Source organism: Pholcus phalangioides, unplaced genomic scaffold, assembly GCF_987345545.1.
Source record: "Pholcus phalangioides strain wild (caught in Gottingen) unplaced genomic scaffold, Ppha-v1.0 ptg000009l_1, whole genome shotgun sequence".
NCBI classification, from domain to species: domain Eukaryota; kingdom Metazoa; phylum Arthropoda; class Arachnida; order Araneae; family Pholcidae; genus Pholcus; species Pholcus phalangioides.
Window position 1 is genome coordinate 44,929,559 of NW_028301602.1, and position 23,662 is coordinate 44,953,220.

The 23,662-nt window shown below is 40.6% G+C and overlaps 2 protein-coding genes across 3 annotated transcripts in view; one reads left to right on the forward strand and one right to left on the reverse strand.

The window, feature by feature from the left end:
- The window catches only part of LOC149083163 (uncharacterized), a 54,453-nt gene that overhangs the window by 661 nt on the left and 30,130 nt on the right, over positions 1 to 23,662 (forward strand). The window lies entirely within an intron of this gene.
- Positions 156 to 7,520, reverse strand: LOC149083164 (uncharacterized). 2 transcript variants are annotated; one of them, XM_089236332.1, is made up of 4 exons: positions 7,151 to 7,520; positions 5,971 to 6,040; positions 5,644 to 5,857; positions 156 to 457 (listed from the first exon to the last, which is right to left on the reverse strand). In XM_089236332.1, exons 1-4 carry the CDS (start codon positions 7,480 to 7,482, stop codon positions 285 to 287), a joined length of 789 nt encoding a protein of 262 aa, XP_089092458.1. In that variant the 5' UTR covers positions 7,483 to 7,520; the 3' UTR covers positions 156 to 284. The 2 variants fall into 2 exon arrangements, with proteins under 2 accessions (XP_089092458.1, XP_089092459.1); XM_089236333.1 differs by having other exon boundaries at positions 156 to 454; positions 7,151 to 7,439.

Below are 23,662 nucleotides of genomic sequence, written 5' to 3' on the forward strand. Positions count from 1 at the left end.
CTCAAGCAGCAAGTTTTCCGAAATAAGTGTTGCATGAAGCACTGGCGACCTAATTTCATTCATGATAAATACAAAAAACCAAAATTTTTTTTTTGAATACCTACTAAGTAATTACAACTCTAGTGACTCATTCTACATTTAAAAAAAAGCCCACATTTTTTGCAAACACTCTAAAGTACTTTATTACTTTAAAAAAGTCACAACACATGTACAAATAACTTAAATGAAAATGAAATTCTGGAAGACATGTAAAAAAAGAAAAGTCACATTTCCACACAATCATCTCAGCAAGTAACTGGCTCAACCTCTGGAGTGGCCTTTTCAGATTCTCCTTTGTTAGCCTCTTCTACTTTGGCCTTTTTAGGACTAGTGACCTCTGTATCAGCCTCCTCACTATCATTCTTCCGCTTGGCTGGTTCCTCTTCAGCTTTTTCATCAACCTTGTCATTCTCAGCTACTGAAATAACAGTAATGTATAAATAAAGAATATTTGCTCACAAAAGGAACTAAATGCTTTGAACGTAAATAAGCAGTCATTTCCTAAAAAAAATATTAAAATCCTTCAACACATGAAACATCAAAACCACTTGGCACAAATAAGTCCTCATAACTAGATCAGGGCTTTACATATTCTAGGCACCAGACTTATGGCCAATACAAAATGCAGTATCAATTACAATTTTCCATGATTGTTCATAATGAATACAAAATTTGATTTGACATTTTTTTTTGTTCATTTTAAAACACAGTTAAGAATATGAAGTTTAAATGTATTCAAAAAGTTGTAATCAGGAAAATCCATTTTATTAACTTTAAACTTTTACAAAAATAAAAAATTGGTTGAGAAGACACATTATGGAGAGGTTCTAACAAATTAGTGTGGAGCACAGTACACCAATTTAAATCAGCTTGATTGAAATCACTTGACTTTCTTTTTAAAAATCATTGATTTAAATCAAAATTAAAAAATTTTGTCTTTACATAATTTCAATGACACTGAAGTAAACGTAACCTGGTATGGTATGCATGTTTTTGATATATAGTAAAGTTCATGATTAAAAGTAATATAGAAGATAGACTTAATCCCTAAATACAGTGCAGAAAGAAAGCTGCTTTATTTCTAGATTTTGTGCAGGGAAAAAAATATAGGGCATTGAACTAGCTAAACTGCACAAAGTATTTTCAATGCATTTACAAAGTGGCACTAGGGTTCCCCTGATTACATAAAAAAATTATTCCTCTGTGTTATAAAGTAAGGCATAGGTATCCCTACTTGCTGATCCAAAATAATAATAGATGTTATGCCAACATAAGTATCGTTGGGCTTTCAACTTTACTTTTCATATCAAAATTGAGTCATTTTATTTTAAAAAAACCAATTACATCTGGGAAATAAAAAGAATGTATAAACTATTAAGCCACATCATACAAGTCAACCCTTTGGTTATACAGAGGGAATTGAGATGTCTGCACCATATGCGACACTGAATTACCACCACTCATTCACTTTAATGGGGGGGGGGGGGGGGAATTCATGAAAAGCACTGTTCTCTATTTAAAAAAAAGTCAATCCATGAAGTTAATTTGAGCTCAATGACCTTTCACGTTTACATAAACAGATTTTTTTGTGTTAGTATTTTTTGCTTATAGTTCATTCATTAATGCTTAATTAAATTTGAGCAGTTAGGTGATGTGAAATATGAATTCTTAACACAAGATGTTTTAACTTAAAAAGCAGTTAATTATTTTTGAAAAAAATTGATTTTTCATATGCTGGTGTAATTTTCTAAATTTATTAGTTTTATTTTCTTCCATCTAGATGGTTGGCTAGATGGTTAATAAAATTCAGGTATTTTGCCCGTTACTGAATTTAATGTATTAATAATTACACTTTATGATACAAAGATTCAGCAACCAAAAGAACAAAAACTATGGAAATGTAAAGGATATGATGACTTGTTCAAAAGATGTAATATGTTGAAAGGGGGGGGGCCATACTGGAAGCTGTGCATGTTGCGAACTTTTGAAATTTGTGAAAAAACATGAAATTTGTGTAATTGTGTAGTGCGAACTAATTGTATGTTGTAGGCCTGTTGCTCTTGGTAGCGAAACTTTGTGAAGGGGAGATTCGCTCGCATTCGCACGTGTCATTTAGGGAAATACAAGGTGCGACGAAACAACTAAATTTGATTTATCAACTGACCAATTGGAATGTTACGCAAGGAACAGTAGCTCGATAAATTTGTTTGTTTTAGCGAACTTCATATTCAAGCATAAAATAGGAAAACACTTGGTAGAGGCGTAATCACTTATTTCTGGTATATAACCGGAAGGAGAAAAAAATACTCTCCAAAATCGTAAAATTCAACATATTCTTACAGGGACTTTGATAGACCGCAGGTTATACACGGTACAGGACCGTTATTGGACTACTTCAAAGTAGTAAAACTACTTTCCAAGATCACGAGATAGTGCGATTGTGGTAGATGGTGGGAAGTGAAAGAAATTGAATATTCTCCTCCATGCCTTATTTTTCCCTCCATATCTTTTTCCTTGTCTCGGAAAGAAGGCGTCTTGTGAACAAAATTTTCATGCTTCTTTGTCTTAAATTACGGAGATTTGATGCACTACAGTGCATTAGCAGTACCTCCACGAACGACAAACAAGAATTGGCAAAAATGCACAGGGATTTTGAGCCTTGGCACACCATGTAACAAGAGAACCATTTCGGCACAACTCTTGCACCCCTACGCTAGTGTACTTATGATTTTGACTGACTTAGGATACTATTTGCTGTTGGAACAACAGCAGTTCAAAATAGGCTGAAAAATTTCTATAAGTTCTCTAATCTTTTCTATGGAAAGAAATTTATGCAGAAGGGGAGAGAATTTCAGAAGAATACACAATGTTTGGAGATTCAACACTCATTATTTGGCAACATTGGCAATTTATGCTGGCTATTCAGCTCTTCATTAGTTTCTAAATTAGCATTCGTAATTCGGTGGGCTCTTTCACTCTCAGAATAAAATTTTTTTTTATGAAACATCAGGATTTCACAATGCCAATCAACTACAACATCTGCTTCCAATGGAGGCTATATTTTTTTAAAACAGAAACTCACATCTGCACTGAAAGACCACTGCAAACCATCTTGTTATACAATCACAGATATTATCGGGATTTCGTGTAAACACCTAATGAGGGGCTGATAGTTTAAATTCAATAGTGTTAAGTACAGAGGAATGAAACACTATCTTCTCAGGAAGAATCGTTTCACAGCAAGCAGGAATAAAAAATTTTTTGCCATCCTTACCAAAATTTTAGACGTACGGAAGCAAAATTTATTATTTTTGGACAGAAAAATACAAAAATGCACTATTCAGACCTGCCAACTCCCCAGATTTAAACGGGAGACCCCAGATTTTTCATCCTTTCTCCCGCTCTCCGGATTTTAGAATTTCTCCAGATTTTGAAAAAAATTAACTTTTACGAGAGCTTTCGCGTTGTCATGACGTCACTCACTGCCTTCATCGTTAGGGAAAACAACCATAAAGGACAGCCATGGTTATTTCAATCAAGCAGTCGTAAAAAAAATATTGGTGACCACATTTAAACAACTGGCAAAGACTTGACTTTGTTTACGTAACATTTATCGATCCGTAATAATTTATCAGGGACATGGCCTTGGTTGTCGAAATACCTGTATAATCATTATTGTATTCCATCAAAAGCCGTGCGGTAAACACAAGTTTAATTGTTTCCTCCAATTAAATGTCTTCAGAAGAAATATATAAAAGTTTAAGCTATATAAAGCTTTTAAGAGTTCACATACCCAAGATTATCAATCACTGATAACATCCATGAAAGGAAACGTACGTTTTATTGCAGTATACGTAGATCTGATTTCTCTTCCTGCATGGAAAGACTGACATGGAATTATACTCCACTTCGGGGGGGGGGGGGGGGGGGGGAGGACAATGAAGAACCTGCCTTGGGAGAGAATGAAACTTTTTCTTGATTTAAAAAAGTTTTAAAAAAAATTTTCGATCGAGTTAGAGTGCTGGGGGGGAAATAACCCCCTTCTGGAAAATCTCTGGATTCCAAAAGTCGGCACATCTGCACTATTGGAACAGGATGGCATAAAATTCAGATATTTTATCAGCATCTTGCTAGAAACGTCATACAAAAACTTAAGAAAATGTGATAGACAAATACCATCACTTACAAAAATTATTTCCATGCTACCTTACATAATTGAATCGTACCCAATATCAGGTCAACTTAAACAAGGCAAAACTGCTCTTATAGGTTCATAATTACGAAACATCCACCGACATATGTCAAAACTTGATTTTTAGTCAATCCGCCAGTATATTAAACTCTAGTCTTACAAGAAAAACATATCCTTCACTCCATTCACTGTGAATGAAATGACTCAGAAATGTTAAAAAAAAATGGCATAACCAGAACTAGGCTAGACAAATTCGAAAATATAAGTTTAAAGTGCTCTCAAAATTACTAAGGCATACCCTCCTTCCAGTTCCTAACATCTCCATTTATGCTTCACGACCTATTTTATGTTGAAAAACACTACAACGAAATCTTCATTTGAAGACCACCACCTTAGCCATTGCATAAGAAAATATCAAAGAAAATTTCAAGCGCTAAAAACACATTTTCACAGTGGGTCCAAAGATTGGAAAATAATTTTTCACACGACAAAACATTCTGAAGAAATAAAATAAGTTCAATCAAAAATAAGTCTAGCTATTTTTCTGTAATTTATATCTAGGGATTAAGTTCAAAACCTATATTTACGCCAAAGAGAAGAGATCTTTACCTCTTTTAATCACAAACTTTATCACACATCCAATAACATGCACACCATACCTAGGTACTATTACTTCAATATCACTGAAGTTATATAAATAAAAAATTAAATTGTGACTAAAATCAATGATTAAAAAAAAACCAGTGTGATTTAAATCACTGTACCTATTAAATTATGATGCAGAAACCAATGAATTAGTTGTAATCAAGTGACAGTTACTGTTTGGTATGAAAAAGCTTATATGAAACTACATTCAATGAAAACCTAAAAATAATTTTTACCCATGTTTATAACTGAATTACTCATAAGCAAAAGGTATCAAGTGTATAAACTTTACTCTTAGCCTGGTGGCAAGCAAAGCAACAAATGAAAAAATGAGCAAAAACTTGTCAACTTCCTGCAGACAAAGCACAAGTCCCATTCGAAAACTTACACACCGTAAGAAACACTATTCACAAATGTACTTATTAAAATTAACTCATAAATACTATATCTTAACTAGATTTAAAGTCTGCCTAAACGAATTAAACAATCAAGCTAAACTTGCTGTCTCAACATGCCATGCAATGAATACTCGAATAATACAAGACAAAAATAGACATTATATGCAAGTGAGTCTGAACTGAAGAAAAAAATAAACCAGATTCTATTCCACTCAACTACTAATACTAAATCACTTACTAAAAATGTACTCTTAAATGACTACTTACATTTTGACTAAATCACTTAACCAGTGTAAACAGGACTTTAATTGAAAAATTGAAGTAACCCAAAAAGGAAGAACTTGCATATAAAATGACTGGGATATTTACCTCCATTTTTTGGCTTGGCCTCCTCACTATCTGCCACCTTTACTTCAGGTTCTTCCTCTTTCTTGTCTTCAGCTGCACCATTCTCAGCAGGTTTCTCTTCTGTCTTTTCTTCCTCAGCTGGTTCTTCAGATTTCTTTTCCTCCTCCTCTTCTTCCTCCTTCGATTTCTCTTCTTCAACTGCTTCAGGAGTTTCTTTCTCTTTAGTTGCTTCTACCTACAAACATACAATAATTTCAAAAAGAAATATATTTAAAACATGTGATAAATGTGCACTAATTTTTCAAAACTAAATCACATATAGCAAGACATCAAAAAAAAAAAACTCACTGCTTCTTTGACTTCCTCCTCAGTAGTTTCCAAAGGCTTCACATTTTCACTAGCTGCTTCAGCTTCAACACTGAAATTAAAGACAGTTAAGAAAATTAATATAACAGCTAAAGCAGAACCAGACAATTTCGCAATTCATTATTTATGAAACATGACAAAAACTTTACATGCTATAATATTGTGTAAATCTATTAATGTGAAGCACAAGTTTGAAAACTTTAGGGAAAAATAGATCTGGTATAACCTTAGCTTCAAGTGAACAAAAAACTTGACAATAAAAATTCATTAGCAAACCAAACTTTCCCCCAGTCCCATTATAATAGTCCAAGGGTTCTTAACCTGGGCCACGACCCCAAAATCAATTTTGGGGGAATTGATTTTTACCATCTCTATTTCCAATTAAAAAATTATCAAATATTTCTGATTAACAAATGGTTGAGAGATAAGTGATACCAGTTCAGTGTTCTAACAAGTGGACCTAAATTGTTACAGGCTGTCACAAATGCTGAAGACATTTCTCATAAATATTTGAATTTTCCCAAGTTCTAATTATTTTTCATTCATTTCATTTTCATTGGTTTATGTCCATTTGTCCCATTACAAATCATCACGACTCAAGAGGGGCCACAATGTAGAACTGTCTGCTGAAACCCTTCAAGATATCTCTGAAACCAGTGGTGCAACAAATTTATTTAAAAGTTGAGTTGTACGACCCATCTCAGAAGCGCCCCCCCCCCCTTTGCGACCCATAGGTCATTAGAACCTCATTGTCAGTCCATCCATCCCGTACAATGAGCAAGTGATAACATCATAGTTTCATATTAAAAAAACGGCATCTACTGTTTCTATACAACATAGAGAATCGAAACGAATATTTAAAAATCGCGCAGAACAACAAAATGCCCTCTCAATCACTAAGACTAAAAAAATGGCGCTAGCGCGGCTTTCGTTTCCTTTTCGGAAACCGGTACCACACAGCGAAACTCTGCAATTACTTAACTCCACGTAAAGACGAAACACTAAATAGAACCGATAAGAAACCAACTATCACCAATTCATAAAACAAACCTAAAAATATGCAATAATAAAAAGAAATGCAAGTTTTCGACATAGATCCTTTTTTTTTATGCGTTAGGAGGCCCCGACTGAGAACAAAGAAACTAGGGAAGCATCAACTCACCTGGTGCGGGAACGAGTCGAAGGCATAATTCCTTTTCGTTTAAGTGAAATACTAAACAGCACAGAAAAATATGAAACACCGGAGCTTCGGCGAAAAAAAAAAAACTCCACACAGAAATTACTCGCAAATTGCTTTTGAAAAAAATTAAAAGTTTTCTCAGCGCAGCGACAACGGACAAAGACAACCACCGGTGACAGAGACGAGTCGCAAAATGAGCGGGAAAAATTCGCCGGGACAATGTATATGTACTGGTAGGTCACGTGACGACCTGATCCAATAAGCTCCGGCGAAATGGCGGAGGTATCTCTATCCCACCAATAGAAAAGAAACATCCTTTCCCGCTCTTTTCCTGGGCAGGTGATGGGACTAATCTACTATTTATGGCAACGTATCTGCAAATTGGCGACTTTTTATTTCTCATTAAGGTGTGGGGAGGAAGAAATAAAAATGAGAATTTTTTTTTTTTCTTTTTATCTTCCCCAATTCTACAAATAGCGTTTTCCGGGTTGTTAAACTTTTTTTGGAAATGTTTTGCATTTGGAAATGATATCATCCACGACATTAAAAATTAAATAAATGATAGGCACTTAGGGAAAAAACAATTGATTTCTGATGGGTGTGTGTGGGGAGCCCCCACAAGGGCGGAGGGCTGACAGGGCTCTACCCCTGGGGGCCTAGGACAATTCTCATCAATTTTTGCTTTTCCACGCTTATAAATTACTTATAGAAGGGATCCGTGAAAAGTCTGACCGGGGGGGCCCAGCAAAAAAACGCAGCCTCCTCCAGAATGTGGGGCCCATACCCCCCAACCCGTGCCAAAGGAAGAGCCGACTGATCTAATGTATATGCGTGTGCATGAATTAATATCATCATCGTGCCCCCACCCCAGACTTTCAAGTGTATCTCTGCCCATGCCCACCATTTGCGCAGGGTGGCCCTAAGTTAGGGCCAGATTAGCCCATATAAAGACCCTAAGCATGCCCCCCCCCCCACATCCTGGAGTGGGGCCCTCAGGCTGGAATCTTTTGCGGGCCCCATCTGTAGTTAATTTATAGCGTGAAAAAGCAAAAAATGATGAGAACTGTCCCGAGCCCTAGGGCTAGAGCCCTGTCCACCCCAAGTATAAAAGTGATTTTGGGGATGCCCCTTCCCCACCTTAACTCTTAACCTTAACGCATAATCCGGGACCTCATAAAAATTTCTTTTCATGGGGTAAGGTCATTCTTATTTTCAAGAATAAGAATGTAAATTGGTGCTCAGGTTTTTTTTTAAGTGGGGGAGGGGGGAGATTAAGAAAAATCACTTCACTTGAGGCCTATGATCCCGGGCATTCGGGGCTCCCGAATGCCAGTGAGGCCTCTACACAACTTGATCTGGTTAAAGTTTTGGAGAGAAAAGTATGCAAATCAGTATACAGGTTATAGTTACGAGGGAGAAGGATCAGAAAAATTTGTTTTACCAGGGGACCCTATGATGTTGAGACAGCTCTGTGCTTACTTTATGGAAATAGAGCAAAATTTCAATCCAAAAACTGAGCATTGACATGAGTTCTTGTTCGCAATTTACTTAATATCTTTGCTTTTGTGTCACCTCTAGGGCTGCAACTAGAAACCAGAAATTTACCCTGTCACTTGGGGGATCTGGATCCATTTTGACACCCCCCCCCCTCCCCACAATTTTGAACGAAAAAAGAGTAAATTCAGCACCCTTTCTGGTCCAGAGCCTGGTCACCAGACCCTCTCCCTTCCCTCCCTTAGTTGCAGCCCTGGTCAATGGTCAACCTTTTGATAAAGATCTTAAACTACCAATGAGGTGCTCTTAAAATTTTAGGGTTTTCCACCGGATGGTTGATGCTGGGGGAAAAAATTTAAATGAAAAAAAAAGTAGTTTGATCATTTTTTGTGATGGCCATTTCTTCTTGATGCCCTGAGCACGTGCTTAATGGTTAATCCGGCCCTGGCCCTAAGCATACGCTGGGCCCGGTGCGAAAATAGTAGCAGGGCCAGAGGCGTCTTAATAACTTCAGGGCATCTCATACCCGAGTTTATATATGCAGGACCCGACTTGGGCAGATGTGAAGGGTGCAGCCGCACAGGGCCGCTAAATTTTAGGGGCCACAAAACCAAATAAAAACACCTTGAGATTACATTTTGGGAGGACATTGAGTTACATTTTGAGTTCTTAGTTCTTAACAATGCAACAGCTCAAAATTCTGTCAAAGAAAAGGAACAGGCAAGTCTAGGGTTTTAACAAGACCCCCCCCCCACCCACCCATCCAGAGCCTTAAGTTGGGCCTTGGTTGGGCAAATATTAATTTATTGATTTTTTTTTTTTTTTGGAGGGGGGGGGGGGGGCTTATATAAAACGTTCTTTGAAGAAGAAGAGTGGGAGGAGGACCTCTGCCTATAATGCAGAAGGCAGTGAATTTCGTGGGCCTAAAAATTTGCGTGCTCCTGGGCACCTACCTCCATTTGCCCATGCGAGAAACCTGTGCATACTGACTCTTGCTCTAAGCCAAGAGTACACTCGGGTTTGATGCCCCAGGTGCCGGACCAGAAAGAGCAGACATCTTCCAATGGAGAGAAAGTAGACATCTTTCTCTTTGAATGAAGCCTAAGCAGATATCTTCAGTTTCGAATGCAGTGGAGGCAGGCATCTTCAACTACGAATGAAGCCGAGTTAGACATATTCAGCTTCAAATCGGGGATGGGGAAAGGCGGATATTTTTACCTAAGAATAGAATGAAAGCACTCTTCAGCTGCGAATGGAGCGAATCGACATCAGTCAAACTGGGCCACGAATCGTTTTACATCCGTTTCATTTTTCCTATTTATTTTCTATTAGTCGAGTGTATGACCGGGCAGGGCTGTAACTATGTAGATGCGTAATCAGCCAAGGCATGCTTTCATTTTGGCGTCCCGCGTGTAAGGGATCGTAGAAGAATCAGTTAAAGAAGGGATTCTTAAATTATGGGTCTAACCCAAACTTGGGGGTGTCCTTGAGCCCAAACTTGATTCAGTGGCCCAAACAGTGGATACCGAGATGGGTCATACCAACCACTTGCAGCCAGGGATTCTTGAGCTATTCTTGAGCCGTTGAGATAGGCGCAGTTCCATTTCGAAAACAGATTTTCCGCAAAGTTGTGGGTGAGGATCTGGCTTTAGAGCTTATACGTGCACAGAAAGGGACTATTGCATGGACAGCCTCTCAACTCTTTTTCTCTCTCGGCTAGTATGTCCTTTTTCCAGACTCTGCCACGAAGCTGGGCTGGAACTGGAAGAGATCTCGGCAACTGGTTAAGTCCGGTGGCGGAGTTGTGGCGTTCATTCATTCAGAGATTCATTGCCGTCTCAAACATATCATAGCCCCCACCCGGGTGAAATGATTTTTCCGAGGCTCTTACCTGTATAGAGATTCTCGCCTATCAGTTTGAATGTTTACTCTGAAAATTTTCTACATGGGCGGAGATACGTGGGGGAAGGGTACATGGTGGGGGGACAGCGTCAAAGGTTAAGCCGACTGATCTAATGTACAGTGGAACTTCGGTTAACGAGCTAAGTTCGTACCTCCAACGTGCTCGTTTTCCGAATAGTTCCTTAATACGAACGAAACTTCCCCATAGAAAATAATGGAAACTCGTATAATTCGTTCCACAATATTATTCATTTATATAAAAATGACTAATAAAAACGGCATTCAATCGCTATAATTAAACGCAATAATAATTATACATAATGCAATGAAACATACATAATATAAGTAACGCCATATACAGTAGATGAACATACAATACGATAATGTTTACGAATTGACTTACTCTAAACGACGAGAGAATTATCGTTTTCAGAACGATTTACACTCACTGTTGTCCGCAAGCTTAATCTTTTGGCGTGACTTTCAAAAAGGGCCGTATCAAATGACACTATTGTTTTTAAATCTTTTTTTTTGGATTTCTTGGAAATGGTAAATTGTAGTGTTCTTTCGTTAGACAGATTCATTACTTGCACACTGCTACAGCTACATTTGGGTGGTTCTTTTCTACAGAGTTTTGTACAGATTACCACATTCTACAAATCTCTCTGATCTCATTTTATGTGAGGGACTTCCTCAGATGAGATACCGTCCATTCATTCTTGCTGATGTGCGCGCATGAGACCCATCACTTCATCTACTGTCAACTTCTAGACATTTTCCACCATTAGTTCTTGAATGCCATCCTCATTCACCTCCAGTCCATGGTCTTCCCCAAGCACAAAATCTCTTGGACAAGTAGTGGCTCTTGTTCATGAGCTAGCCCTCCCCCCCCCCCACTCAAAATTACGTTCAATAATGAAATGAACCCACAGTTTTTTTTCCACACAAGCAGAATTTAAGAAAAAACTTCAAGTATACACACGCATCGCTGCTATGCTACATCTAGTTTTGTATGGTAAATATTCACACTCGCGCGTGTGTTAAATTTCCGACTGAGGAACGCTTACCGGAGACCGTAGGGGAGAATATTACCCAAAATTCCATAACACGCGTGTGGGCGAAAGCGAAAAACCATCAGCTCAGTTGTGATAACGTGAAAATAACTAAATAAAGCGCAAAATTTTTGCTCGTTATGCGAATTGCTTGTTAACCGAAGTTCCTCTGCATTTGCATATATATGAATTGTCATCATCATGCGTCGTCATTTCTGGCTACGGGCTTGTCTTACGCCATGTACAACGCGAATCGTCCAGCGTGACGCGTCGTCCACTCACTAAATAAAGAAGCAGGTATAACTGTTTTCGTACAGAGCGCAACGCTCTCCCACGCCAGCGTTTTATGTCGGACGTGATTGGCCGACTGCTTCTGGAGAAGTCAGACGGTCGTACGCCGCGGTTTTGTGTGTGTGTGCGCGGATATTACAGTATCTGCATTTTACGGGGCGCAACGTTTTTATTGTTATACTCAAAGTAATTAATTGAATACAGTAAGTATTTTTTGAGTGAGATGAAAAATGTAGGTATTTTTTTAATGTATATCGTAATCAATTTACACGCTAGTCGGACACCGATGTAACGGATTTACGGACGATTCACCGACAACAGTTCGGCACGAGTGAGTGAGTGACAGTGATTGAACAAATGAGTACATGTGTCAACGAGTGAGTGATCAAATGAATGAGATGGTGAGTAAGTGAACGATTGAGTGAGTAACCGTGTGACCAAATGAATGGGTGAATGATCGGCATGACTCCCCCCTCCCCTCCACATCCTGGAGCAGAGCCCTAGACTGGGGTCTTTTGCGGGTCCCTTTATAATGAATTTTATAGCGTGGAAAACAAAAGATGACGTGAATCGTCCTGGGACCCTGTTAGCCCCACCCTTGTGAAAGCCATGGTGACCGGTGAGTGAACAAGTAGTAAGTTAATAACTATATCAGCGACCGAGTGATAAACTATTAAGTGACCGTATGATAAACTATTAAGTGACCGTATGAGTGTGTGTAACCGGTGAGTGATTGAGTTGTGGCAGAGTGGATAACCATATGAGTGACCGTGTGATAAGCTATTGACTGAATGCATGAGTGAACCGGTCAGTGACCAAGTAGTGAGTTAGAGACAGAATGAGTGACCGTGTGAGTGACTGAGTGAGCTGGCGATGGAATGACAGAGTGATAAGCAATTGAGTAACTAAGCGAGTAACCAGGACTGCAACTCGATATTTCATCAGCCAGGGCAACCCGCATTTTGGTTCCCCTATAGGGGGAAGCACCAAAATGTGGGTTTAAATGCTGTAGGATGAAATTTGCGCCCCCTTTAGTCGGCACCCGGGGCACGGCAGACAGTGCCGTCGTAAGGCATGGTCCCACCCTGCCGCAGCCCGGGGCCTCAAGAGAAAAAGGGCGTCACAAAAATGAGATATGGTTGAAATTTTCGAGAATTTGCCCCGTAAGGGCCACAGAAAAATCACTTGGTCCGGGGGCCCACGATGCTCTTCAGACGGCCCTGAGGGCTGAAGACCCACCTGCTTCACCCCCCCCCCCCATCCCCAGTTGCGAAAAGGTCAGTGACTCACTTATTCTCATTCGCTCGCAATTAACATCAAACTCCTTTTTCTCTTTTTGCGCGAAATCTTTCCTCTTTTATCCTAAAACTAGAGAAAAGTGCTTATTATTATTATTGATGTTACATTTATTTTAGCTTCCCTTCAACTGGTCTGTCCGGTCGCGGCCCGTTTCCTGTGTCCTTTTTTTATTTCCAAATACTTGTGTTGACCTTCGCCGCGAAGAGCCGAAAGGGCAAATATGTCTATTTAAAAAAAACAAATGCCCGCCGCACGTCAGTTCATAGAGATCTAGTTCTCTCTCAAAAAAAAAAAAGCCAATCCTCTTTTCTTTTCCCCTTTTTTGCTCTCTCTCTCTTTCTTCTCCCTCCTCTTCCACCCTCCCACACGAAGGGAGAAGGGAAATGAAATCACAGACAGACGACAGGGAAGGAGTCACGGCAACCATGTACGTTATCAAAAAAGTCGCCAACGAGCATCCCTACAGCCTTTCTGTTCGTTCTCTACTCTCTCCTATACAAACGATCATGCGCGGGGGAGAAGGATGTTTTTTTCTTCCTCCCCAAACAGACGATTGGTGTATAATATGGAAACAGATGCCTCCTTCCTTAGGCCGGTATTACACTGTAAAAGTTTGATAAAAGTGCTTGTATAAAACTTGAAAAATACAACGAATAAGCTGATGGGTTACATTCAAGCCAATCCAACCGATCAGTTTATTGGTTGTATTTTTCAAGTTTTATCAAAGCACTTTTACAAAACTTTTACAGTGTAATACCACCCTTAGGCCGGTATTACACTATAAAAGTTTGATAAAATTTCGTTTATACAACTTGAAAAACGCAACCAATAGGCGGATCAGATAAGTTCATTCAAATGTAACAGATGTGCTTATTGGTTAGATTTTTCAAGTTTTATAAAATAATTTTTATCAAACCTTTATAGTGCAATACCAGCCTTACTGTATAAAAGTTTTATAAAAGTTCGTTTATAAAACTTGAAAAATGCAACCAATAGGCCGATCAGTTAAGTTCGCTCGGATGTAACAGATGTGTTTATTGGTTACATTTTTCAAGTTTTATAAAAGAATTTTTATCAAAGTTTTATAGTGTAATACCAGCTTTACTTGAATGATGATAGGGAAAGTGTGGAGGGAGGTGGTTCATAAATTTCAAAAAACTACTTGAAATAATTCAAAAATTTCTTTTTTGGAAATTTTATTTATTTTCTTTATTCTCTTCCTTTTCCCCCCCCCCCCATTTTCCTTTTCCTCCACCCTTGGGGGAGGCATAATCTCTCTCTCTCTCTCTCTCATGCTTTTAAAACCCCCCTAAGGGTGGTGCAGCTATGACCCCCCCCCCCACACTCACAGGAGGGGATATGGTTTTGATACTTGTTGGGAGGGGGAGGGCAACACAAAGTTTGCCGCCCTTCTTCCATTCCAATCTAATTTTTTTGAGCAGTCATCAGTGACGTCTTAATCCATGCGCGCGCGCGGCCCGGGGGGCCTCAAGAGAAGAGAAAGCTCACAAAAATGAGATCTGGTTAATATTTTCTAGCATTTAGGGGCCGTTCAAGTATTACGTCACAAATTTTTAGCCATTTTTGAACCCTCCCCAGGGCTGTCAATTCAACTTTTTCCGGGGGGGGGGGGCAAAGAACATGCACTCTCAATGTATTTATAATTATATATATTTGTATATTTATAACATTTTTAGTGTATTTTCAAAAGCCAGGGGGAGCAGCGGCTCCCTAACTCCCCCAAATGAAGGGCCTGCCTCCCCCCCCCCTTGTCAGCAAAATTTCGTCAGCACTGCCCCGTATCTCCTAACGCATATTGGTGGGATCAAATGGTGGGCGGGAGAGGGGCATAAGGGCTCGTGTGCCTCCCCCCCAGACAAAACAGACAAAAAAAAAAAGTTTAATGCAAATTTTTTAAAATTCAAATTTGAAAGAAAATACCTTTATATGTTACTATAATGAATTTCTGTTAATTTCAATGCTATTCGAAGGGTAAGAACTCAAAATTTCTCTTAAGAAATTCATTGCGACCCACTCTTTAAGCCCTATTTGGTAAACCCTTGACTCGCAGACCAAATGTGGCCCTGAAGGTTATCTGATGTGCCTTGCCCCTTCAAACCAAATTTTATAAAAATGAACTAAGCGGCACAGTTTTACAAATCGCTTAAATGAGCCGTGGGACATTTTTAGATCACTGAAGTAGGCCTCAAAGATCACTTAAGTAACCCGCGACACAGTTCCAGAACACTTAAACGATCTTAGCTTACACTTTACGCGCTTAGCGTAGTGTCACCTCGTGTCTCAATTTGCGCTGTCCCTCTGATTTCCGTTGGCTTCAAAACAGAGTGCTGCCCTGCTTCGTGTCGCGAACGCTGCACGCGGCTCAATTTGCGCTTTGCCTTAGGCAAAGCGCAAATTGATTTAATTAATGTTATGTCTTCATTAATGTCAACTTTAATGACCAATAATCAGGATTCGGGAGCCTCCCATATGACAAGGTTCCAGTCCCCGAAATCTTTTCCTTTCGAAAACGCTCGTGCACTCAGAACGTGTTCCAATATGCGCATCCCCTCGCTACGCGTAGGGCGTGTTGACGTCATCGCACTCGGGTCCCGCCCACTCGCGAACGCTGCACGCGACTCAATTTGCGCCTTATATTCGTGAGAACCTCTAACGTATTGGAGACGCGCTGGAGACCGTTTATTGAGCAAAAGAAAATTTGACTGTAAGAGCCAAACAGAATGGACACAACCGTGGAAGATCTGACGCCCTACCAGGCAAATTCTTGAAAATTCCAACCAGATCTCATTTTTGTGAGGCCCCTTTTCTTTTGAGAGCTATGCTTTTAGGCAGCACTGAGGCTCGGTGCGAAAATAATTCCCGGCTCGGCATCTTCGCATGAACAACGCGATTGTCGTGATTCCTTGTAAATTACCTTCATCTTTGAGTATGTAGTGTGGTGAACATCTGTCCCACTCCCAGTGACAGTGCGTGTGAGTAAGAGACAGTATGAGAGTGAACAAGTAAGCGGATGAGTGATCGTGTGAGTGACTGACTGTATGAGTGACCAAGTTAGAGAGGAGTACGAACGATCAAATGGGTGAGTGACCAGGTTAGAGAGTACGAGCGATCAAGTAAATGGGTGAGTGACCAAGTGAGAGGCAGTAGGAGTGACTATGTAAGTGAATAATCGAGTATGTGATCACAAGCCCTGTGATCATATACTCGGTTACTAGGATTTTTGCCGCCCACGCAACTTTAAAATTCGATAATTTTGTAATGGTGTTCTGTGTTCCCACCTAGAACTGCCGCACTTAAATTTTTCCACCCGGGGCAATTGCCCCCTGCCCCCCCCCCCCCCCGCTAGTTACGGCCCTGTGTGATTTTGAGTGACCAACCTAGAGTCAAGTCGCTTGAATAGACTTGTGGTGAGATTCAATTTGTATTTTATCTCACAGATGGCGGCACTTGTAAAGCCGACGCCATCGGATTGTCACGCGGAAAATCGGAAGAGAAGCGATCGAACTATCAAGAGCTCAACATGTCGCTCTGTAGATTTTTATTTTGTCGTATGCTTCGTGTTGTAAATAAATAATTATTTTAAGAAATTAATCAATTATCCGGAATCCTTCGTTTTATACAAATCACGCAACCTCATAACCCAAAGTATGGTGACCGCGGACTTCAAACAAGTTCCAGTTTCTTCACTGCAGCACGAGGCAATCTACAGGCGTTTCCCGTGAGTGAACTTTCGCTTTCCGGAACTTGACATCACTTTTCCTGGATTTTCAGCATGGAAGTAAGTGCCGTTCACATACCACTTTTTAACCACCATGATCCAGCGCTGTGGTTCATCATGTGTGAAAGCACTTTCGCTCTCGCTGTTCCGAAACCGATAACCGAATCTGTCGCAAAGTACAACTATGTTGTCGCGAATCTGCCTCCGGAAAGTGCGGCTCTTGTCCGGGACATTCTCGTTAATCCGCCGGCCACGGATCCGTATGCAGACCTGCCAATTCTCCCGATTTAGGCGGGAGATTCCGGATTTTTCATCCTTCCTCCCGCTCTCCGGATTTGTTAAAATTTCTCTGGATTTTGGCCGAAAATTAGATTTTACGCGAGCTTTCACGTTGTCGTGGCGTCAATGATTACCGTCGTCGTTAGGGAAAACACCCATAAAGGACAGCCGTAGTCATTTCTATCGAGCAGCGGTAAATAAAAGTGTCTGTGACAGCATTTAAGCAACTGGCAAAGACTTCGTTTTCGTAGCGTTTGTCGACAATAATTTATCAGGGGCATGACCTTGGTTGCCGAAATTTCTGTATAATCGTTATTGTATTCCATTAACAGCCGTGCGGTAAACGCAAATTTTTTAGTCAGCAGCTTTGTAATTTGAGTTTTTTTTAAATCGTTTCTTCCGATTAAGCATCTTCGGAAAGATAATATAAAACTTTAAGCTATATACAGCTAAATATAAAGCTTTTAAGAATTCATATACCCAAGATTATCAATCACTGATAGCATCCACGAAAGGAAACACTTATACTTTATGAACATTATGTAGATGTGATTTCTCTATTCTGCATGGAAAGACTGGCATGCAATTAAATTCTCCTCAGGGACAATGCAGAGCCTGCCTTGGGGGGGGGGGGAGAATGTAACTTTTTCTTAATTTATTTAAAAAAATATATATATCAAATTTTTTTTTATATGAACTTTTTTTGATCGAGTCTATGAGTGTCGGGGGGGGGGGGTGCCCCCTCGGGAGAATCTCCGGATTTCTGGATTTCAAAAGTTGGCACGTCTGCGTATGAAAGGCTGAAATCGGAACTTATTAAACGGTCGAGCGAGTCGTCGTCCACTCAACTTCGAAAGCTCTTAACATGCGGGTCATTGGGAGATCGGAAACCATCCGACATTCTCCGCGAATTGCGACGACGAGCGGAATCGCATTCTGTCACCGACGAATTGCTGATGGAGCTTTTTCTCTAACACCTACCGGCATCAACACAGTCCATTCTCGCTGCTGTCACTCCACTCGTTCTCGAGAAAGCTGCTCAACTCGCCGACAAAATTCACGAAGTGAACCCTCAGCATGTTGACGCAGTTCAGAAACCGCACCAGCCGGATTCCGTCGCGCAACTTCGGGACGAAGTGGCTCAGTTACGCCGCGAGTTGAAAAACGTCCCGCGTTCGCGTAGCAATTCTCGTCAACGTACCTCACGTGCGCGCAGTCCGCATCTACGATCGGAAAACTGCTGGTATCACAACAAATTCGGCAACAACGCCAAAAAGTGCGTGTCGCCGTGCAAGTTTCAAAAAAACGAGGCGGGCGAGGAGTAATCGTGACATGCTCCTTGCCACAGGCATCTCGTCGCCTTTTTACCATGGACAGAAATTCCAAAATTCGATTCCTGATTGACACTGGATCCGATGTTTCTATCCTTCCAGCATCACCATCACAACGACGCTGTGACGCCACTATGAAGCTCTCTGCTGCTAATGCTTCATCCATTAGTGTTTACGGTCAAAAGAGGGTGACATTAGATTTCAATCTCCGTCGTAATTTCACTTGGACTTTCCTACTGGCAAATGTTTCCACGCCCATCATTGGGGCAGACTTTCTGTTCAACTTTGATCTTGTTCCGGATCTCCGACGACGATGTTTACTGGATAGGACAACAAAACTCAATGCTGACTGTGATCTTCACATTGCTGAAGTTCACTCAATCAAAATCATCGAAGGTGACACCATCTATCACAGCCTTTTCAGCAAGTTTCCCGACATCATGAAACCAGGACAACCTGTGAAGCATTCTGTCGTGCATCATATCGAGACTGTTGGTCCACCTGTGCATGCCAAACCAAGACGTCTGGCTCCTGATCGATTGAAAATTGTGAAGCAAGAATTTCAACAGATGCTTGACCTCGGCCATTTACGACCATCTAACAGCTGCTACGCATCACCTCTGCACTTGGTCCCAAAAAAGGACAGTGATGAATGGCGTCCAGTTGGTGATTACCGAGCTTTAAATGCACAGACTGTGAAAGACCTGTACAGTGTTCCAAATGTTCTGGACTTTACATCTGAATTGCATGGTAGTAAAATCTTTTCTCACATAGATCTCATCAGGGCCTATCATCAGATTCCTATACATCCTAAAGATGTCCATAAAAGTGCTATTATCACACCGTTTGGGTTATTCGAGAGCACTCGAATGCAATTTGGCCTTTGCAACGCTGCAGCCACATTCCAAAGGTTTATTGACGAGGTCACTCGTGGACTTCCATTTGTATATGCCTTTGTTGATGACATACTGGTAGCCTCGAAATCACCAGAAGAGCACATCGAACATCTAAGGTTGTTATTCGAACGTCTGCAAATATATGGCCTCAGCATCAAGCCCTCTAAATGTGTATTTGGTGTAACATCAATTGAATTTTTGGGTTACAAAGTTTCTGGATCTGGCATCGAGCCTTTGACAGATCGTGTTAATTGCATCCTGAACTTTCCTAAGCCAAACACCATCACTCAACTACGACGTTATCTTGGTCTCTTCAACTTTTATCGTCGTTTTGTGCCCAGAGCTGCACACATCTTAACACCTCTACACAAGTTTTTGGAGGGGATAAAAAACAAGAAGAAATCCAAAAGAGCTACTCAAATCAAGCCAGCTGATATCCTTCAGTGGACTGATCCAGCCGAGCAAGCATTCATCGATGCAAAGCAAGCTTTAGCTGGTGCAACATTACTCCACCATCCGATTCCTGGTGCCAAGATAAGTCTTTGGGTCGACGCCAGTGATTTAGCAGTCGGTGGTTCGTTAATGCAATCAAATGGAAAAGGATGGGAACCCATTGCATTCCTGTCCATGAAACTGACAAAGAGTCAACAGAAGTTCTCCACTTGCGACCGAGAACTGTTAGCAATGTACACTGTTGTCAAAGATTCCGGCACATGCTAGACGGCCGTGAGTTCACAATTTTCACTGATCAGAAACCTCTTGTCTTTGCCTTCAAGCAAAATCCTGATAAATGCAGCCCACGTCAATGGCGACACCTTGACTTCATCTCGCAATTCAGCACTGATGTTCGTCATACTAAAGGTGCAGATAATGTGGTAGCTGATGCTCTTTCAAGAATAGAAATCAACTCGATTTCCAAATCACCATTCCTGGATTTTGATCTTTTTGCAACTGCTCAACGAGAGAATCCTGAATTAAAACAGTTACAGCAAGACAACTCTGACTTGGGAATGGACTTGGCATTGACTTGAAAGTCAATGGAGGTATGTGATGTGTCTACAGGCTCACCAAGACCATTTGTTCCAGCGAGCTTCCGCAAGACAATTTTTCATCATTTCCACAATCTTGCTCATGCAGGTGTAACATCATCTACTCAGCTAATATCTACAAGATACGTTTGGCCTAACATGAGAAGGAACATCAAAGATTGGGTAAAGTGTTGCAATGAGTGCCAACGCTCAAAGGTTCATAAGCATACCAAAACACCTTTAGGCCCCTTTGCAACACCCGATGCAAGATTTTCTCATATCCATATCGATCTGATTGGACCTCTGCCTCCTTCAGAAGGAAAGACATACTGCTTAACAGTAATTGATCGCTACACCAGATGGCCGGAAGTCATACCTGTAGCAGACATCACAGCAGACACAGTTTGTCGTGCCTTGTTGGATGGTTGGATTTTCCGTTATGGATGTCCATCAACCATAACAACCGATCAAGGACGGCAGTTCGAATCATCACTCTTCAGAGAACTGATCAACCTGCTTGGCATTAGCAGGATTCGTACCACTGCTTACCATCCACAGGCCAATGGCATGGTCGAACGGTTCCACCGTGTCTTAAAAAGCTCATTGAAGGCACATGAGAATCCAAAGTGGACCGTCACATTGCCAGCCATCTTATTTGGTCTCAGGGCAGCCGTCAAGCCGGATATCAAAGCCTCTAGTGCTGAGTTAGTTTTTGGTACATCTTTAAGATTACCTGCAGATCTCTGCACGGATACACCCGGTCAGCTCTCATCAACATACACATACGTACAACAGCTCAGAGAGCGTATGAATAGTATCAAACCATGCAAAACATCAGCTCATAGTCAATCCAAAATTTATGTGCATCCTGAACTGCAAACATGCTCACATGTGTTTCTTCGAATTGACAAGATCATAACCCGCATTTATCTTTAACGACGTCTGCGTGGAACTTCACAAAAACAAGCTCGAAGAAAAGAAAAATGACACTGTGCCAGTACAACCATATGTCACTAGGTCTGGCAGAAAAGTCAAATTCAATCCTCGGCTGATAACCGAAATTCATTTAATTTCGAATTGTGCATCATAATATTTTTTTTGCATCATATAATTCTACATTTCATTGATTTTTTTTTGCATCTTGTATTTCATGCATCTTATTTACACTGTGTTTTTATAACAACTAATTGTTGGATAATTAATTGAGTTAATTACAAAAACTTAAATTTTCGCGCCAGTGAGTAAGAAGGAAAAATAATGCTAAGAGAGGAGAAAAAAGTTATCTACCAACAATCGGTATCAGCAGGAAAGTGGAGAGGTGGCAGTCAGTGCAATTCGGACATAGATAACAAAAGTGAAGCAGTGCAATTCTATAGCCACACCTACCTTCCAGTGCAACTGACCGTAAACGTACTTATCTGTACAGTATTAAAAACGGAAAACCATTTGATGTTTAACCCTTTATTTGGCAGTGTTGCTCTCAAAAGAAACATGAGTTTCATGTATTTTTCAAATGAAAATATTCAATACACTCATGTCCATAAATTAAGGATAATTCAGAATCACACGGAAATCGAAATCTAAAGTAAAAATTTCACCTGAAGAATTATCACACACATCTGCAAGAATAATATGCAAATTTCAGGAAGCCACCAGATGATGCCGATAGTACGTCACAATGACGAGAGTGTAAGAGGGGGGTATATAAGGAATGGTGGCAAAGAAGTAAAATTGTTCACAAGAGTTCTGTAAGGCGCTCAGTGCCATAAGCGAATAGTTATGACACAGAGGACGCATGTGGATGATTTTTTACGTGGTAGAATTATCCGCAGCCTGGAATGTGGGCGTACTCAGATGGAAGTATCCGAGAAACTTGGAATTGCCCAAAATGTCGTGTCATCTCTAGGCTTTGGCAACGATTCCAAGATAACGGAAATGTCAGTAGAAGTTACAGTACAGGTCGCCCCCGAGTTACAACGCCGAATGAAGACCGGTATTTGGCAGTAACTGCCAAAAGAAGCAAACGGAGCACAGCATCCGACCTGTCTCGTCAGCTATCTGCAGCCACGGGTACCACAGCTTCAAGGCAAACCGTGTACAGACGTTTGGGAGATATTGATCTATATGCTCGCAGGCCTGTCAGATGTGTTCCGCTCACGGCAACTCACTGTCGGCAGCGATTAGCCTGGAGTAGAGAACATGCAATGTGGACATCGTCACAGTGGGCTTGTGTGATGTTTTCCGACGAGTCCAGGCTTAGCTTGCAGTCTGATTCACGTCGGACTTTCATATGGAGAACGCCAGGTACCCGTTACCACCAAGACAACATCATTGAACGAAACCGTTGCGGTAGTGCAGCATTGCTTGTTTGGGGTGGAATTATACTGGGTTCCAGAACAGATATGCATGTTCAAACCGGAACCATGAAAGCCCAAATTTATCGGGACATCATTCTGGAACAACATGTACGTTTGTTTAGGGGTGCCATGGGCGCAGAATTTGTGTTTATGATGACGACGCCCGTCCTCACAGAGCAAACATCGTAAACGAATGCCTTGAATCTGAGGATATAATCCGTATGGAATGGCCAGCATTCTCACCTGACTTGAATCCGATAGAGCATGTGTGGGACATGCTTGGCCGACGAGTTGCAGCCCGTCAACCACCTCCTACATGTGTACCGGAACTTCGGAGAGCATTGCTTGCTGAGTGGAGTGATCTTCCCCAAGATCAGATCGATAATTTGATACTCAGCATGCCTAGGCGTTGTACGGACTGTATTTCATCGCATGGGAGACATACAATGTATTAACCATCATACCAACCATGTAATAGTAAGTTTTTGTAAAGGAGATATTTTTTACAATTGCTCCAGGGAGCAAAAATCGTAGTTTTTATGAATGGTATCATGCATACACCATCGTTTTTGTCTTTATCTTTTGTTTAATAAATGGGCTTTATGAATAAGTAACGTTTGTTTTGTTTCTGAACCTTTATTTGCCGGAGCTGGCATTATCCTTAATTTATGGACATGAATGTATATATATATATATATATATATAGTTGCGACCCTGTATATACATATTCCTATACATGATACTGTGTATATTCTAAAAACCTTATATCCAAGCAAGTTGAGGGCGATGAATATCGGTGACGTCACTTTATTTTTGCAAAGGAGTA

Coding starts and splice junctions, on each gene's coding strand:
- LOC149083164 (XM_089236332.1), bottom strand. CDS start 7,482: ATGTTTCTTTTCTATTGGTGGGATAGAGATACCTCCGCCATTTCGCCG. Junction 5,858..5,970: donor AGGAGGAAGTCAAAGAAGCA/GTGAGTTTTTTT, acceptor GTATGTTTGTAG/GTAGAAGCAACTAAAGAGAA. Junction 458..5,643: donor GGCCAAGCCAAAAAATGGAG/GTAAATATCCCA, acceptor CTGTTATTTCAG/TAGCTGAGAATGACAAGGTT.